This window comes from Tiliqua scincoides, chromosome 2 (genome assembly GCF_035046505.1).
Source record: "Tiliqua scincoides isolate rTilSci1 chromosome 2, rTilSci1.hap2, whole genome shotgun sequence".
NCBI lineage: Eukaryota > Metazoa > Chordata > Lepidosauria > Squamata > Scincidae > Tiliqua > Tiliqua scincoides.
This window is the reverse complement of record NC_089822.1, coordinates 17,986,143-18,005,045: the sequence shown is the minus strand read 5'-3', so window position 1 is coordinate 18,005,045 and position 18,903 is coordinate 17,986,143. Positions and strand designations below refer to the sequence as shown.

The window sequence follows — 18,903 nt, the reverse complement described above, 5'->3', positions numbered from 1 at the left end:
CCGGTGCAGCCTGCACCCCCCGCACCCCTTAGCGATGCCACTGATGTGTTATATTGTACATATTTAGGCAAGTCTCAGTTCACTAATCTGTAAAATGGATATAGCCTAGTTCATAGTATTGTTTCAAAGAAAAACTTGAAGAATTATTAATAATTTTGTAAATTTTAACATATCAAGGAATTTGCTTTTTTCCCTTTAGGTTTAACAGAGCAAGAAGCAAATGAATGTATCAGAACGGAAACAACTAAGCGCAGGTTTTTTAGAAAGAAAAAGAAAGTGAATACAAAATGCACTACCAACAAAATGACTGTGAGGCATGAAGGTGATGATCAAGGAAAACATGTTTCAGAATATAATTTTCAATTGTCAGGAATTTGTCATGGTGAAGAATACAGTACTAGCTAGTTCCATAGCTCAATGGTACAGTATCTGCACTCTGCACTCTGCACTCAGGAGGTTCCCAGATTCAGTCCCCGGCATCTCTAGATCAAATGGGAACAGATCTTGTCTAAAATCCTGGATTGCTGCTTGCTGCCAATACTCAGCTAGATGGGCCAAAAGTGTGAAGATTTAAGGCAGGGGTGTCCAAAGTTTTTGGCAAGAGGGCCACATAATCTCTCTGACACTGTGTCTGGGGCCAGGAAAAAAAGAATTAATTGACATTTCAAATTTGAATACATTTACATAAGTTTACATAAACAAATATATTAAAGATGAACTTATATGAATGGATGAAGGTCTTGCAATAGCTCAAGGCCTATAAAATGCCTTGAACAAAGCAAGCATGAAAATATCCTTTCCTCAATATTTAATCCTCAGCATGGATAGTCAGAGTTATATCTTCAAAAATATGAGTATGACTCATAAATAGTATTGCTAAGAATATCCCATAATTTTAAAAAACCTGCAATTATATTTAAACCTCGAGGCATCAGGCACAATGATGGCCCAATGCACTCAAATGAATTTTGCAGAACGCTGGTTGTGTAAAAGAACTTCTCTTTATTTCCTGCAAGCTCTCCGAAGGTTGCTCTGTGAGCTCTTTTCTCTCATGTGTTTGACTGGACGCTGTGAATTTGATGTGAATGTGGTGGTCAAACTCTTACACAATCATTACTTTTTTTGAATTGGTTCCAGGTTCGTTTCTACAGTCCTCTGAAAAGTCTATTTCATTAGTGCAAGGTGGGAGGGCTGAATATGCTTCAGCTCTTGCCTGGGAAAAAACAGGATCTTTTCCAGAAGCCATCGTGTACACCAATTGGCTGGAGTCGACTAAAGACAACCCAGCTGTTGTGGACTTTGAGGTAGGAAAGGGGACAAAGTGTTCCTCTCTCATGATGCTGTTGTGTTTGTTTGGAATGTCCATCCACAAATTCTCAAGTTGACAATAGGAAAAGCATTTGTTGAACTGATGCAACATGATGGTTGAGTTCATTGTGAAACAGAAAGACCGCCTGAGCACAAAAATCTGGAAATTAGGCTTGAGTCAGTAAACATTGCTGGTAGACTTGGTTTAATCAAAATGCTCATTTCTCTCCCTCCAATTTTGGCATGGCTGTTCTGGTGTTTCAAATCCCCTGTTTGGGGCAGAAGGCATTATTATTAACAGTATTATTAACAGTATTTATATACCACTTTTCAACTAAAAGTTCACAAAGCGGCTTACAGAGAAAAATCAAATAACTAAATGGCTCCCTGCCCCAAAAGGGCTCACAATCTAAAAAGATGCAAATGAATACAAGCAGACAGTCACTAGAACAGACACTGCTGGGGTGAATCTTTTTTTGCCACACACAGCATACACTAGATGTCTAGATGTGAATGATTCCGCAGCACTATGTAATTTGGGAGAGGCAAAACTCTGTTAATACCCTACAAAGTTACATAAGAGTAGAGAGGGCAGAACAGCCCCCAAACCCCAGATGTCAATTTTGGTAACTGAAACGTTTTGGAGACGACACAAGAAATCATATATAGGTGGGGATGAGGATCCAAGACTTACCAAGAACATGAGGTGTGCAGGAATGGTGAAGGCCTTAGGGCAGTGGTTCCAAAACTTTTTCAACTGGCAGCTCCCTACTGGGCCATTGGCTGTGGCTCCCCATTAGGGCTACAATCCTATACATTGTGTGGGATGGTGGGGTTTTTGTGAGGATTCTGTGGTTCCCCTGGCTGGTTTCTATGGCTCCCTAGGAAGCCACGGCTCACAGTTTGGAAACCACTACCTTATGGCAACAAGTCAGAGAGTAAAACTAGCCTTCCTGATAACATAAGTCAATAACAATGGCACGTTTTCCAAACTGTTGTTCACATCCATGAAAGCTAGGTATTTAAGTATAGGCCAGATTTTCAGAGTACTAAAAACTATACCAGATTCCACTTGGCTCCCATGGCCAAGTGGAATGCAATGATCCTCATCATAACCTGCTGTTGGGTGTGCTTGGTTTTTATAGCTGGCTTCCATTTTGGATTTGGTGAAGAACTTTCCATGTGCAGTGACTAAGCTTCGTAACCTCAAAAGAGCTCTTGTTGAATACATGGAAAGGTTTGACCCATGTCGATGTGCTCCCTGCCCCAATAATGGCATGCCTGTGCTTTCTGGATCGGAATGCCTTTGTGTGTGCCAGGCTGGAACCTATGGTGACAACTGTGAACTACGAGCTCCTGATTACAAATCTGGTACGTGAATTAATACAGCACGGATACAAGACGTAGCTTCACTAGTAACACCTGGTAGAAGTGGTATTTTTAAGAAATGTTATGGGGGTATTACAGTCACACACACTCTGACTGACCTGGCTGGAAGTAAAACATGAGTAGACTGGGAGGAGCAGGAATTCAGTGTGTGGTAACAGTTCCTCTGCTCAGAGCCCTAGCTGTGGGGTCAGGGCTGAAGTGAGCAGTAACTTCTTATGGCAGAGAGGAGCAGTAGCAACCATCACAGTCAAGTCTTGGATCTAGTGGCAGCCATTCTTCCAGTATGCCATTTGTCAAGACCAGTGGTCTCCAAACTGAAGGCCGCTGTGCACTGCAAACAATCCTTGGGTCGGAGCTTACTGTTCCACCAAGGAGGCTTCCATTGTCGCCACCGCTCGCCCCCATGTTTGCTCCACCCAGTTGCATTTTCCAGGAAATTGTGGAGTAGTGCTGGCTGCGGCAGCAGAATGAGGAAGTGGTAGGGCAGAGTGAACATGGAAAGCAAGTGGCGGCAACAATGGAAGTCTCCCCCATGGAACTGTAAGATCCGTTCATGTGGGGAAGGGATTAGCAAGGGCACCAGGTCTGGCCCACGGGACCACAGTTTAAAGTGTCCTGGTCAAGACTGTTAGCAACATCAAGAGGAAGCAGTTCTTGGTTGATCTGGACTTCAGATACTTTTTACAGCTCTGTCCCTGCCAAGCATTTAGCCATTTCTTAAGAAGTCAACAGTGTCCTGAGATTAATCTGAAATTGCTTCCCTTCTGCCTCCACCTCATCTAAGAAGGGATGGCAATGTCGTGCAGAGTGATATACACTAGAGCAGGGGTTTCCAAAGTTTTTGGCAGGAGGGCCGCATCATCTTTCTGACACTGTGCCGGGGGCCGGGGGGGAAAAAGAATTACATTTAAAATTTGAATAAATTTACATAAATTTACATAAATAAATATACTAGAGGTAGAACTTATATGAATGAATGAAGGTCTTGCAATAGCTCAAGGCCTATAAACGGCCTTGCACAAAGCAAGGCTGGCTTTCCTTTGCCACCGCTACTGCATCACGGACATGAAACAGCAAGTAGTGGAGGAAGCCCTCATTGCACAGCTCACGTGAGAGTCAAACAGTCACCCTCATGCTGAGAGCAGTTGTGTCGGGCCAGTGCGGGCTCCAACAAATCTCCAGAGGGCCAGAGGCTCATTGGAGACTGGGGGCTCCCTGAGGGCCACATTGAGAGGCCTTGAGGGCCGCATGTGGCCCCAGGGCCGGGGTTTGGGCACCCCTGCTCTAGAGTCTAGAACAGGGGTACCCAAACCCCGGCCCTGGGGCCACTTGCGGCCCTCGGAAGCTCCCAATCCAGCCCTCAGGGAGCCCCCAGTCTCCAGTTAGACTCTGGCCCTCCAGAGACTTGCTGGAGCCCATGCTGACCTGACACAGCTGCTCTCAGTGTGAGGGCGACTGTTTGACCGCTTGTATGAGCTGTGGGACGAGGGTTCCCTCCACTGCTTGCTGTTTCATACCTGTGATGCAGCAGTGGCAGTGAAGGAAAGGCTGGCCTTGCTTTGTGCAAGGCCTTTTATAGGCCTTGAGCTACTGCAAGACCTTCATTCATTCATGTAAGTTCCATCTCTAATAAATTCATTTATGTAAATTTATTCAAATTTTAAATGTAAATTAATTCTTTTTTTCCTGGCCCCAGACACAGTGTCAGAGAGATGATGTGGCCCTCCTGCCAAAATGTTTGGACACCCCTGGTCTAGAATGATGCATGTGAAGTGAAAATGATGCATATGAGAGCATCAGGTTATCAGTGTTGGGGAAAGCTCTTCTCAGTTGGATAAGCGTTTGTGTATCTGGATAAATTTCCAGACAGAACTCTGAGGCTGGGCAGTGAGGCTAGGAAGACGTAGGATTACATATCGTATTTGAATTGCATAATGAAAGTGCAGATACCACAACCTGTGGGGAAGGAATGGCTATTAAGTCGGCATTGTGGTCCAGAGATAAGCATTGTATCTGATGGAACATTCTCATTAGCATCCTGGCTAGTCGGGCCCTCTTGAGATTTCTTTTTATTATTTTCAGTTGCTGTGGATGGTTACTGGAGTTGCTGGTCTTCATGGAGTCCGTGCAGTGCCTCCCATAAGAGACGCAGGAGCCGTGTGTGCAACAATCCCTCGCCCCTGAATGGAGGGAAGCTGTGTGAAGGTGAACAGGAACAAGAGGAAGAGTGTTACATCTCCATCTTTGCTGACAAGTAAGATTGCACTAGTAGGGCTCTCTGAATTGGGGAGAATTGCAAGCTACTTAGCTTTCCATGATGTGAGCAACCAGGTTTGTAGGCACACGGTGTCTAGTTCTTCAGCCGCATCATCCATGGGTATGGCTTCCTGTGCCTTCCAAAAATGTTTGAAAATGGGTTGAATAGTCAACAGGGGCCAGTGCAGTACATGAAGAAGTACAGATTCAGTGCTAATCCCAAACTCTAATAACACTCTAAAAGAGTTATCTGAATTATGCCTCAGTTATGGGATGGAAGTGTAGTTTTGTTTCATTTCAGTTTCTATTATGTCCCTTCCCACTGGTTTGGGATGGGTAATGACTTTTCATCAGTGAGCTGATGCGGCTCTTAGTAGATCCATAGAGTCTGTTGCAGCTTGATGCAGGGTAAGGGGTTTAATGTTCCCTTACCTCGAGGATCCGGGATCCGGGTCCCGGATCCCAAAGGATCTCCTCTATGGGATCCGGATCCCAAAGGATCTCCTCTATGGAGAACTCGTGCAAGGAAAGCACCCTACAGGTAGACCACAGCTGCGATACAAGAACATCTGCAAGAGGGATCTGAAGGCCTTAGGAGTGGACCTCAACAAGTGGGAAACGCTGGCCTCTGAGCGGCCCACTTGGAGGCAGGCTGTGCAGCATGGCCTTTCCCAGTTTGAAGAGACACTTTGCCAACAGACTGAGGCAAAGAGGCAAAGAAGGAAGGCCCATAGCCAGGGAGACAGACCAGGGACAGACTGCACTTGCTCCCGGTGTGGAAGGGATTGTCACTCTCGGATTGGCCTTTTCAGCCACACTAGACGCTGTGCCAGAACCACCTTTCAGAGCGTGATACCATAGTCTTTCGAGACTGAAGGTTGCCAATACATACCTCGAGGAGACCTGTGACTGTCTCTCTGCCTGCACAGGTTACAGTGGTGGCTGTATTGTGGCATGGACAGCTCTGTTACAATGGGGTCCTAGAACACGGCCACGATTCAGAGGACTCTTAAAAGTGCTCTGCTGCTTAAGAACATAAGAAGAGTCCCACTGGATCAGGCCAAAGGCCCATCTAGTCCAGTTTCCTGTACCTCACATTGGCCCACCAGATATCTCAGGTAGCACCCAAGACAACAAGAGACCTGCACCCTGGTCCCCTTCCTTGCATCTGGTATTCTGAGGTAGCCTACTTTTTAAATCAGGTTGCACATACCCATTTTGGCTTGTAACCTGTGATGGACTTTTCCTCCAAAAATTTGTCCAATTCCCTTTTAAAGGCATCTAGGCCAGATGCCATCACCTCATCCTGTGGCAAGGAGTTCCACAGACTAATTACTTGTTGGGTAAAGAAATATTTTCTTCTGCTTATAGAAAAATTGCAAAAATCTGGCAAGAAATCATTCAGCTTGATTGGATCGAAGGAACATCAGTCAACTTGATATACTGCACCCATGAAGAGCAGTTTTCAGTTTGTTTTTTTTCATGCTGAATACTCCTCTAACTTTCCCTGGAAATTCCTGTCATATTACTGAGCTGTATACTGGTGTATAGGCAATAGCTTAAAAGAGTTGATGATAGGATGACAGAGGCATTGTTTCCTATGGTCACATGTTGTCCCCCCACTATTATGTTAGTTGGGGAAACTTTGTACACAGCACAGGCAAAAATGCCTCTCTTGTATCAATTGTCTGAAGGATTGCTTATCTTTAGCCCAAGGCTGGACATGGACAATAATTTGTAAAAGAGCTGACAGATGTTTGAGAGAGAGGGAGGGAGAATTCACTTCCCATGACTGTAAACATGCTTCTTTTGTTCCATTGTCCCACCCTGCCGCCCCCAGGCCAAACAGGGTTTTGAAGCAATGCACAAACTTGTTTGCCAGAGGCAAAAGTGAGATGAATACACATGCCACAACCAGTATTTTCCCCTTTCTTTGGTAAAAGCTTTACTTTTTTTTTCTTCTGAAACAGTGTGATTCCACTGAAGTATAGAGGCATCTATGTTTTTTTTTTTAAAAAGTCACTTCCAGTGCCCATCTACTAAAGCAGTGAGATTTCCTCTTTCAATTTCTTATAACCAGTGGTTTGTGTGTGTGTTATCCCTGATTGTATTATTGCTTGAGCCATCTGGAGAACTTTGCCTCTGAAAGCTGCTTCTGAAGGCACCCACTCTCTGCTTGTGGCACACTCTGACCTTGAGCAATTTGGGAAGGTAGATCTATAGGCAACGTAGGCAATGGATGGTTTTGTGTCACGGTAGCAGTTTACCAAGATGAAAGCCTTGTCCCCTCCAACTCACCATTCTGTTCTTTAGGGGGGCTCTGTGCATAAATGACAATGAAGGGGAAAAAGAGGTGGATCTCTTTATTGGCCAGCCCGAAACTGGATGCCTTCAACCACTCCCCCCAGAACATGGGTACATTAGGGTGAGTATTTATGCTGACAACTACTAGAACTTCTCTATCCACTGTCATCTAAAACGGAAAATGGCTGTGCCCAAATAGTTCTAGCCTTTGATGGAGGTTTACTTGCATGAAATACATATCAAATCTATATTACTTGGATTAAAACATGTGCATTTTGTTGGACAAATTTATAAATTAGAGTTCAGAAATCTTTGCATGCAAGCAAAGAGCTTTCCATCAGGGGACTGTCTTCAGATTAGATACAATTTCTCTCACATAGTCATTTTCGCTTTCGATCAATAACTTAATTGTGCATGGATGAGTGAAACAAACAAGAAAATAATGTCAGAAGTGGCAGCTTATTCTTGTTCCTGACTGCAGTTGCTAGAGCAAAGATAAGCATGAATTTACGTTTCTTAAATGCTGAAACAAATGCATAGAAGATGGATCTGTCAGCAACTATTCGCCATGTTTAGCATGCATCTTACACAGAAAAAGACCTGGGTATTCAGCCTCTGCATTTCCAGAGTCTGGAAAAGACCCCTCTTTGGACTGTGAGGATCCACTGTCAATATATAGACTATATTTACCTATGTGGATTGCATTCCCTTTAAACTTTAAACCCCACATGAAGACAGAGGAGGAGTTAAAGAGCTTTTTTCCCCATTCTCCTTCCAGTGCTGCTGGAAGAAAAAGGGGGCAGTGAGAGACTGCGACACTCCAGAGCACCTTTCCTTTTCTACAGGGTGGCAAGAGACTGGCACTTTGGAGCCCACCTCCTTCCTTTTAGTTTATATACCAGAAGCATGATCTGTAACCTGACATGCCTCTGCAACTTATGTACCAAATGGGGTCAGGCAGGCTACGGATTGCACTCCTTGTAAGTAAAGGGAGGCAGAGGCAGAATTGGGGGAGATTGGGGTATAGTTCTGGGCACAATCTATCAGGAAGTTCTCCTGCTTTTCACAAGCTCTGTTGAGATGAATGTGTGCTGAGTAAAAACTCCATGGGAAATTTTAGGACAGAGATGCACAAACCTGACTTATTTGCAAGAGGAAACCCTTTGCTACAGCTTCTGGCCAGAGTGGTATTGCTGTTATGTTCCAAGTTCCAAAACACAAAGTCCTGTGGAACGTGAAATTTTGTGTTCTGAATGACAGCTGGTTCTAAACTGTCTCTCCAAAATTCTTTTAACAAAGTTCTGATCATTGGCAGTGAGTTTTTTCCCCATTGTTTGTCTTTGTTTTAGAATGAAAAAAACCATTACGCAGTCGGTGAAGAGGCTGAAATCGTGTGTTTGAGTGGATATAGTCTCTTGGGCTATCCGTTTGTTCGCTGTCTCCCTGATCAAACCTGGGCACACCAACTTGTTGAATGCCAGTGTAAGATATGGAAAAATATTTGCAATTGACACTTGTAACAAATAAATAGCAATTGTATCAACACAAGTATTTGTTGTCAAATGATGTGAATGAAATATATATACCTGAAACGTAAACTTCCAAAGATGGAAATGTACGATAATCTCTCTTGGCAGTTGATTCTGAGTGGATCAGGTTGTCAACAGTCAAGAATGATTTTTAAAAGATGTAATGGTTTACGTTTCAGTCAACAGTTCTCACAAATGTTCTGATAAATCCTTCAATCTATCTTAAACTCACGGGCTTGTTACCATAAGATGTTAATTTGAACTCCATTTTTTTACTACAGTATCAGCTTGCCCCAGGCCGCCCACTTCTCATGGGGTTTCCATTTCCCCATTTAAAAGTGAATACAAGATTGGTGAAACCATCCAGTTAAGCTGCCCTGTGACCTTCATCCTCTCTGGCCTTTCCCAGTACACTTGTGGGAAAGGCCCATCCTGGACACCTCCTGTTCATAGAACACTGACCTGCGAGACAGGTAAAAAAAAAGTTGGAGTACACCCAAATCATTACTCCTAGAATTGCCATCTCAAATGTGAATACTTCATGTGACTCTTTATCCAGTTTTTTTGATTGTTTGTTTTGTTTTGCATCCTGCACATTTTTGTATGTATATGTATATGTACCTTTATAAATATAAAGGTAGGGTTAGGGTTGAGATAAGAGCATATATAGCAGTGGTCTTCAACTTTTTTCGTGCCATGACCCTAATTAAATAAATAAATAACTAAAGTATGAGACTGGGATCCCACCACTGATGCCCATCCACCCAGGACCTGATCCCCCTACTTCTTGTGTCTTTACAACCACCCTGTGAGGTAGCAGCCTGAGCAAGGCCAGCCTTCGGAGCTGGGAGACAAGACCACAAGAAGAGGCTGTGCAGGATTATATCAAGTAATCAGTTTTGATATGACGGTACCAACATTTTATTGGATCCGAGCCCTCTCTTGCACAGGTTTTGAAAGGTCATGACCCCCCAAAAGAGGCTTTGTGATTCCATTGGGGTCTCCACACATGGATTGAAGAACTCTGATATACAGCATGGGGCTTTAGCTCGGTTATAGTTTGTTGCCCAGTTATAGTGGGATGCAAAAAACTGGGATGCAAAAAAAACTGGACGCAAATGTCCAGGGACACCAGTGACTGGGATGAATTTGATGAGGACTCAGTCGTCCAGGATGCAAATACCCTAGTACCTCAACTAACATATACAAGCTTCCACCCCTCCCCTGGTTCCTAGCTCTTTTTCTCCCTTTTTGTCCTCCTCTGCCTCGCTATTTATCTTCCTGCTTATCTGATTGAAGGCTAGAATTTTCACTCATCCCACAGAGGCCCCAGACTGTAAAGGGACATTAATTTTTGGAAGGCTCTTTTTTGAATTTTGAATTGAATTGAATTTTTGGAAGGCTCTTTGCCCCTTGAATCTCCCTATACTGAACACTATCTCCCGATCTTGTCTGATCTTGGAAGCTAAGCAGGGTCAGGCCTGGTTAGTACTTGGATGGGAGACTGCCTGGGAATACTGTAGGTGCTGTAGGCTTATACCATAGTCTTTCGAGACTGAAGGTTGCCAACCATTATTACCCTTTAAAAGCTTTGAACTACCCGAAGAGGTGATCTATCTATTTTTCAAAATGTAACGTTTTTGTTCTTAAGTTCTAGAAATAAATAATATTTTATTTGTTTATTTACAAGTAATAATAATCAGAAAAAAGATGCTCAGCTATCTCCTATATGTACACATGCTTGCATACTGCAGGAGCTGAGCTACCGGCAGGGCAATTACTAGCTTTCTGATTTTTGAATAGCCTCATGGCTTGAGGCAGTTAGTTATCTGATCTTTCCATCACACGGTTTTCATTGGAGGCTCTGTGGGACGCACCAGAAATTGGGTTGGGACCCACCAGAAAATGGGTCCCAACCCACAGTTTTGAACCACTGACCTAAACACATCTCAATCTACTGGGCTATGGAAGAAATGCTACAAGTCTGGATGTGACTGAGACTGCAAAATGGCTGATGCTACAAAGAACATGCGTAGAAGTGTATGTCACTTGCTTCTAATAGTTCCTCTGTACCTTCCAAGCCCCTTTGTCTTGTTCCATACCAAGATTAGATTTTCTGTGGCCCTCAAAATCATGGTTTTGCTTCTACTTGCAGGGGAACGTACTACCACCCAAGGCAGTTGTAACCCAGGCCAAAAACAGGTTGGATCCCAGTGTGTGTGCATGTCCCCAACAGAGGATTGTGGGTAAAGTATCTGTAGTACAGTTTCATATTAATCACATAACGTGAAATGTGCCGTCTCTTAACAGAAATATTGACACTTGGTTGCAACTGGTTGAAAATTCACTGACCTTTCCAGGCAGATTGATTTTCCCATATGCCTGCAGGCAGACAATGATGAAGAACATTGGAAGTGGTATAAAAGAGGTGCTGTACACACATCTTGTTGTCATCTCTTGATCAGACTGAATGTGTAGGTTTTTGCACACTACAAAATGTACTTGACCATAGACAATATCAGGATTTGTGCCATGGCCTCAGTGCTTCTTGCATACTACTTTCTGCATTCTTCAAGGAGCAACTGTCCTCTGTCTCCATGCCTGCTTAATGTTGATCTGACTCAAACTGGCATATAAATTAGCATCATTCAGCTTTCTAGACTTCCCCTCATTGCTCAGCCAGACCTCTCTGATAAGGCTGGGCAGGATACAATCAGTTTTGCAAACAGTTTATTGGGAGGATGTATTCAAGAGGCTTAAGACGCAATCCCAACTCTCCGTTGGGTCAGTAACTTGCACCATCCCGGAGGTATTGCAGAAGTGCCGTAAGAGTTGGGAGGCCACCTCTAGCACTTTGCACTAGAGGAGAGGTGAGTCCGTGCCGGCCTGGGGGTCTGGGGAGGGTGGAATGGAGGCATTCCAGGGCAAAAGGAGGGTGGGCAGGCACATGGGCAGCCTGGGGCCGAGTGGGGGGTTGGGCCAGGATCTGGCATTTAGGCTGGATCCTTACCCCACTCCTGGGCGACCCAGTGCAGTGCCGGGTCACTAGGATCTGCACCACCTCTTTAGTTTCCCCTTGCCCTAGGCTGAGCTGCAGCCAGCCCCAACCCTGTGCTGGATACAGGTCAGGCCAGCTGGCCTGCCTGTTCCAGCATGGGTTAGGTTTGGGCTGTTCACATTGGCACTAGGTGGCCCTGGGGAAAGCTCCCCCCCCCATGGCGCTCCAGCTTCTCCCATGGGTGAATGGGATTCTACTGGTGCCCCTAGTACTGAAGGTACAGGGATCAGCCTGGGTCCTCTAATGTTGGCTGTCAGCCAGTACCGAACTTTGGCCTATTCTGACACCACCCCTTTAAGTGCTGAAGCCTAGATATGCACTGCAGTTGTTCACCCAGCAGTAATGCTGAAGCTTCCATTCCTATTTCCAGGATATGCCCTTAAGTTTTTCTTCTCATTGGATCTTGGCTGGGGCTACTGTGCCTCCCAAGAGACATTCTTAATAGCCTCCTTCCTATCTCTCACTTCAGAAGCCTCCAGTTCGAGGTTCAGAATGAGCAGGCCCTCACTTTCTTCAATAAGTTTACCAAATCAGGAGGATGAGAATTATTTCTCCTACAGCAGCAACTGTTGATCTTCTGTGTTCTGTGTGAGCATATCTCCATCGAGCACTTATTTTTCTGCAAATGCCTTGAGTATGTATTTTGGAATTAAGCCCTGCTGCAGATCTCTGCAACCCTGGCAAATGGGTTAAAATTTCTTCCACTTTTACACATGTACTGATGGCTAAAACAACCTGAAATGCCCTGAAGGACCTGGTGAGTTCAAAATAGTAGCCCTGCTCTGCAGCTTTTGAAACAGCACGGATATCCCTGATCTCGTAAACAAAACCGGAATATCCTTCCTTCTTCATTCATTTCTTTCACTGCTTCTATTACGCTACTAAAGACATTCCTTTTTCCCTTGTCAGCCACTACTCTGGGAACGTGTGCATGATGGATACAGCCTCTGAACAAGCCCTTACAAAGCCCAGCTGTCAGTACTTGGCAGAAAAATGCTTGGGACACGATTCATTCCATTTTGTGCATTCAGGCCCCTGCCGCAGTAACACTGACTTGCACTGGGCAACTGAAAGGGCCAAGATCTCTCCCCGCAGCATGAAGAGAGAAACCTGTGGCTATGATATCTGCTATGATTGGGAGAAATGCTCAGGTATGTACGGCCTCTGGATCTCACAATTTCTGTGGATTGAGGCACACACAGATGCTGGTCGTCTCATTCATAGCAATTGGAACTGCCATATGAAGGCCCAAATCCTATCCAACTTTCCGGCACTTGTGCAACTACAATGCAGCCCTGAGGCAGGGGAACAAGTCTTCCTTTACCTTGTAGAGACCTCTGTAATGACCTTCTCACCATAGGATGCAGCACACACCCCATTGGCACAGCTACACCAGGATTGGAAAGTTGGATAGGATTTGGCCCTGAGTCCATTACAGCCCAGTCTCAGTGGCATTCCTGGCCACTGCTCCACCTGAGGCTCACTCCCAGGAATGCCGCTGCCCCCTATGCCTTCCTCCCCCCTCCAGGCATTCTAAGGGCCAGGAAGGCTGCGCATGGCCCTCCGAAGGCCTTGTAAGGCTTTCTGGAGGCCTAAAATGGTCACTTCCGGAAGTGATGATTTTTGGCCCCTAGAAGGCATTCAAAGGGCTGAGGAAGCACAGACTCCCTGGCCCTGCAAAGGCCTTCTGGAGGCTGCAAATCAACACTTCTGGTTTTTGACCAGGCTGGGAAGGCCACGCCTCTGGGGGGGTAGCCCTTAGGGGGTGGTCCTCAGATTGGCACGCCGCTGACTGAGTGCTGTGAGGGGCTGCTGGGGGGAGTGAATGGCAGCGCCCCTTGCACCCCCCCCCCAGGTACGCAACAATTCTTAAGAGCCTTTTGCAACAACAGAACACAGAGTATGTCCTGCTATTGCAAAAAGGCCCAGAGATAAAAATAATAATAATAACTTGGTATTTATATATCGCCTTTTCTGGTCTCCGGATTACTCCTCTGACTTTATTCAAGGTGGTTTACATAGGCAGGAGTTTCTAAATCCCTCAAGGGGATTTTTACAATCATAAAGGTTCTCTCTTTCAAGAACCGACAACATTTCAGAATGGATCTTCCTGGTTTGGTCTCACTTCCGGCCTCCAGTTCCCCCACGCAGGCTGACAAGCAGCTCCATCTCTCACATGGAGGGCAGCCAAGACGCTTCTTGCTCACACCAAGAGCAGGTGGAATCATTCAGCTGGGCTTGTCAGCTGCTTCAAGGTCTCGCCATTCTCAGCCATTCAGGGAGCTGCCAGTGTCCTCGAACTGGCGACCTTCTGATGTTATCTTCGGGCTAACAGAGGCTCTACGCTGTAGACCAGACCTCCTGCCCAGAGACCTCCTGCCCTCTAGACCAGAGATGGTGCAAGGGAAGCCAAAACGTTGCTCCTGATCTATGGTATTTTTTTTTTAATGTGGAGGCCTTGTCAAGGAAAAGAGAAATTCAAATAGTCCTAGTCAGGCTTTTGTTCCTGATGATGTTTCCAGTACTACAAATCAACTGTGAAACCTTGCAAGGTAATAATTGAGAGAGTGCCCCTGAGCATGTATTGAGAATTCTTTCTCATCGCAAGGAGCTGTGACACATGGGAGAGCAGGCAGAACATCATGTGCGTTAGACAGAAGAACGAGCTCTTCTCTTTGTCAGTACAATGGGGTAACCTTCCTGGCCTGCTGCCGCTGACCTTGGATCTCCTCCTCTCTACCTTGGATCTCCTCCTCCCCACGCTCAGTCAGAAATCTACTTCGTATAAGCAGCTATAATAAAGAGGGGGAAAGTATCCTGTTTAATGAAGAGTTTATAGCTTTGTGAGTCTGTGTTGGCTCCACAAAATGCCCCAGAGATTATTTGGACAATCGTGATTGTGCAATAGGGAAAAACACTCATGCTTTTTCCCGTAAGGTTACAAAATGTTTGTTTGGCTGGCACATTGCACAGAAAAGTCCTGTCAAGAAAAGGGATGAGTGTAAATGGAAGAGGTCTGGAGGAGGCTGGGGGTAGGAAAGCAAGTAATTAAAAAAAAGAAAGGAGTGTGTATCCTCTAACCACCACCCCTCCCCCCTGAAGTCTGTGCTCAGTGCATGTTTCTCAGCTTGGCAAGTCAAGCACAACATCCTCACATCCATCCCTAAGACAAAAGATGACACTGTCAAGGTCAGTCACTGTAGGCTTCCAACTCTGCTTCTTGAGGAATGCGTATTCTCCTTGCACCATTTTGACAGATAGTCATGGAGGCATGTCAGATGGTTAAACCCAGCCAGAAAATTGACCCTCTGAGAAGGAAGTCAGTAGAAAAATAAAGCGGAGGGGGAGGGGCCACTTGCACACTGTGGTGAGGCACCCTGCAAAGCTTACAGCTTTGCACCCCCTTTAGCTATGCCACTGGGGAGGGGGGTCCAATCAGGCATCTTGCCCCAGGGCCCAATGCTAGCTCTCAGCTGCCCTGGTCTTGCTCAGCTCCCTTTGGAGATTCCATGAATTGAAACTGGGGTCTTCAGTATCCAAAGCTTGAAAATTCTTACCATAGAACTGTGGTCCCACCACCTAAGAAAGCACTGTGAGAGGTGCTTCTTTATGGGTTTATTCCAGAGCACTCCTGTGATGTTTATAGGTACACAACCTCTGTGTCCTTTTCATGGTACACATTCACTTGAGTGGTGGCCTTGAAAAGTTACAACAGCAAAGCTGAATGAACTCAGGGGGACCCCTGAGGTGGAACTATTACAGTACGATGTTTAAAGAGCAGCCTGGAGGTGTCTTATTGAGAATTAAGAGTTATGACAGCAACCCAGGTTTAGAAGCAATGAATTAGCTGGGACCAGCATTTGAATTTTAACCCACATGGCTACTGAAGAGGCCAGGGTTGTGAAATGGATGTTCCAAATGTCTGGCCTTCTTTTGTCATCTCCACCTGTATATACCACATCCTCTCTGTTTCACAGCATTTGCAGCTTTCGATGTGTGCCAGAGTGCTGTTTGACTCAATTGAATCCATTTTTTTTCATCTCGCAGAGAATACAGAATGTTTCTGCCTACTGCCCAACCAGTGCCAACAAGATGAGGGGCAGCGCTTCTGCGTCCAGGTTGGATCGAGAAAGAGGACGGCCAATCTCTGTATGCTGGGAGCGCTGAAGTGCTCCAACAGGAACACTGAAGTGCTACATGAGGGAAGCTGTTTGGATTAAATGCCATCAAGGGTCAAAACTGAATCTGCAGCCATCAGGACTCCTTTTGCAGAACGCCACATCAAGATGACTCTGAGTTTGGGGACTGAGCATACAGAAGCAGCACTTCTTTGTGGACTTTTGATTCCATCCATCTATACCCATTTGCCTTCTTTTCTTTAGCTGAGTGGAGCCACAGTTGAGCAGTAGAACACCTGCTTTGCACCCAGAATTCAATCACTGGCATCTCCAAGTAGAGCAGAGCTAGGAAATAACCCTGGAGAGCCCCTACCTGTCAGAGCAGACAGTACTGAGCAGGATGGACCAGTGGTCTGACTCAGGGTAGGATAGCTTAATATGCCCATCAGTACTTCTGAGCATGTGTAGAGTGTCTCACCACAACCTTAATCCATCTGCCAGTCTAGACAACTAGCACAGGACTAGAGCAGGTTAGGCCCCAGTACTAACCAACTTTCCTGCACTGACACAGCTGTGTCAATGGGGCATGTGCTGCATCCTGCAGTTGGGTGGCAGTCTTGGAAACCTCCTCAAGGTAAGGGAATGTTTGTTCCTTTACCTGAGAGCTGCATTGCCCATACCTCAGTGCTGGAAAGTTGGGTAGGATTGAGCCCTTAGCCTTACAGCTAGTTTCTTACAGTGTTCACCAGTGTTCTAGGCATGGGCTGTAGTTCATTGGCAGAGCTCATTTTGCATGCTGGCCGTACGCTATATCATCAAAAGGATCTTGGGACCAAGCCCTGCTGCGTTAAATTTTGCAGAGCCACCGCTGTTTGCTAGTGTGCAATACTGGGCTTAGGTGGAGCACCTCTCTGACTCACTACAAAATCCTTTCCTTTGCCAAGCATACTTCATGTACTCTGTTTCACTCTATACACCCCAACCTTGAGTTAGGAAACTGCTTTTCCAATGAACCCAATGGTGTAAGGTTACACCATCTTACAATGGTGTAAGACAGGGGTGCCCAAAGTTTTTGGCAGGAGGGCCACATCATCGCCCTGACACTGTGTCGGGGGCCGGGGAAAAAAATAATTAATTTACATTTCAAATTTGAATAAATTTACATAAGTTTACATAAATGAATATATTAAAGATGAACTTATATGAATGAATGAAGGTCTTGCAATAGCTCAAGGTCTATAAAAGGCCTTGCACAAAGCAAGGCCGGTCTTTCCTTTGCTGCCGCTGCTGCATCACAGATGTGAAACAGCAAGCAGTGGAGGAAGCCCTCATCCCACAGCTCACACGAGAGGTCAAACAGTCGCCCTCACGCTGAGAACAGTTGCATCGGGCCAGTGCAGGCTCCAACAAATTTCCGGAGGGCCAGAGGCTCATTGGAGACTGGGGGCTCCCTGAGGGCCACATTGGGAGGCCTTGAGGGCCGCAAGTGGCCCCAGGGCCAGGGTTTGGGCACCCCTGGTGTAAAATGTTCCCACATTTGGAAAATGCACAGAATATTAGTCACACCTACCAAAAGGCAGGCCTAGTGCCTAGTTTTTTGGTTTGTTTTCTAAAAGAAGGTTTATTCCAATTCTGTCTAATGCATATGGTTGTCGGGCTATTTTAAGAAATATTTTATAGACCAAAACTGTTGTCTGTTGCTTCAATATTGTTCTGCTGTAACCCAGAGTCTGGCTTAAATTTCAGAAGTTTCTGTTTCTTTTCTGTTAAAACATAACTAATACAAATAAACCTCTGATCAGAAAGGCCAACTGTATTTCTAGCTTCAATAGACTGATTTATAAAAACCTTCTCAGCACTTGCTAGGAATAGGCAATGTGAATGAAACTGCTCGCCTACACAGGGTTTTTTCCCTTTCCATATCATCAAGCAGACATGGCATTTTAAGGATTTTAGTGGTTCGTCACCAGGGTAAGTCTGGTTCTTTTATAGATGTTAACTCCTATCTATGCTTTAATTCAGAAAAACAAGAATTACTTTGGCAGATCAGATCAACTTGCTTCTGAGAGTGCCCATCCAGAGGCTCTCAGCAATGAAACAAATGTGATAATATTCTCCCTGTGTTAGTCTTGGAATCTGAATATTGGAGAGATGCTCCTCTGAACAGAGAGGTCACATTTAGCTATTAATGATTAATGACCATTTGAGAGATCCCATCTCGTCCATTCATTTGTCTAATATTTTTGTGAAGCTTTGTAAGTAGATGCTCATCACCACATCTTATGGTACTGAATTCCAGACATCGTGTTGTTTGAAGAACTGTATCCTTTGATCAGCGCTGAACTGCCGTTCAGATTCATTGGGTGACTGCGTTCTAGCATTATGAGAGAGGGAGAACAATTTCCCACTATTCACTCTTTCGGGCCATTCATAATGTTATGAATGATCAGGCTCTGCGCCGCCCAGGAATGGGGTCAGGATCCAGCATAACCACTGCATCCTGGCCCTGCCTCCTGCACCTCAACCGTGCCTGGGAACACCCGCCCGGATGGAGGACGCCCACCAGCACGAGTAAATCCATGCAGGGGGTAGGGGTGGACAGAATGGGGCAAGAAGGTAAAGGAACAGGGCAAAGAACAGGTGAGAGCAGGGTGGATTGAGGCTGGGAAGGGGGCAGTATTAGTGGCAGAGACACACACCAATATCATATACCCCTTCCCACCCTCAGTCCCATGACCTGGGTCTGTACAGACTTGTGCCACCTGTAGAGCAGACTGTTGAGGGCTTACCCCAGGGCAAAGGAACAAATGTCCCCTTACCCTGAGGAGAACCCTGAGGTTCAAAACTCCCCCAGGGGTTACAGCAAACACTCCATTGACACAGCTGCATTGCTTCATAGGGAGTTAAATGGGATTGGGCTGTTACTCTCCTCCTTGAAGCA

At 45.5% G+C, this 18,903-nt stretch overlaps 1 protein-coding gene across 1 annotated transcript in view; it reads left to right on the top strand.

Annotated features, from left to right (window-relative positions):
- The window catches only part of LOC136640684 (complement component C6-like), a 31,035-nt gene extending 14,971 nt beyond the window's left edge, over positions 1–16,064 (top strand). Inside the window, exons 8-17 of the mRNA XM_066615934.1 lie at positions 200–322; positions 1,138–1,304; positions 2,454–2,679; positions 4,780–4,951; positions 7,267–7,378; positions 8,607–8,739; positions 9,068–9,259; positions 10,942–11,032; positions 12,754–12,995; positions 15,892–16,064. Of these exons, the coding sequence (XP_066472031.1) occupies positions 200–322; positions 1,138–1,304; positions 2,454–2,679; positions 4,780–4,951; positions 7,267–7,378; positions 8,607–8,739; positions 9,068–9,259; positions 10,942–11,032; positions 12,754–12,995; positions 15,892–16,064 (1,631 nt within the window). The remainder of the gene's footprint in view (positions 1–199; positions 323–1,137; positions 1,305–2,453; positions 2,680–4,779; positions 4,952–7,266; positions 7,379–8,606; positions 8,740–9,067; positions 9,260–10,941; positions 11,033–12,753; positions 12,996–15,891) is intronic.
- The last annotated feature ends 2,839 nt before the right edge of the window (positions 16,065–18,903 follow it).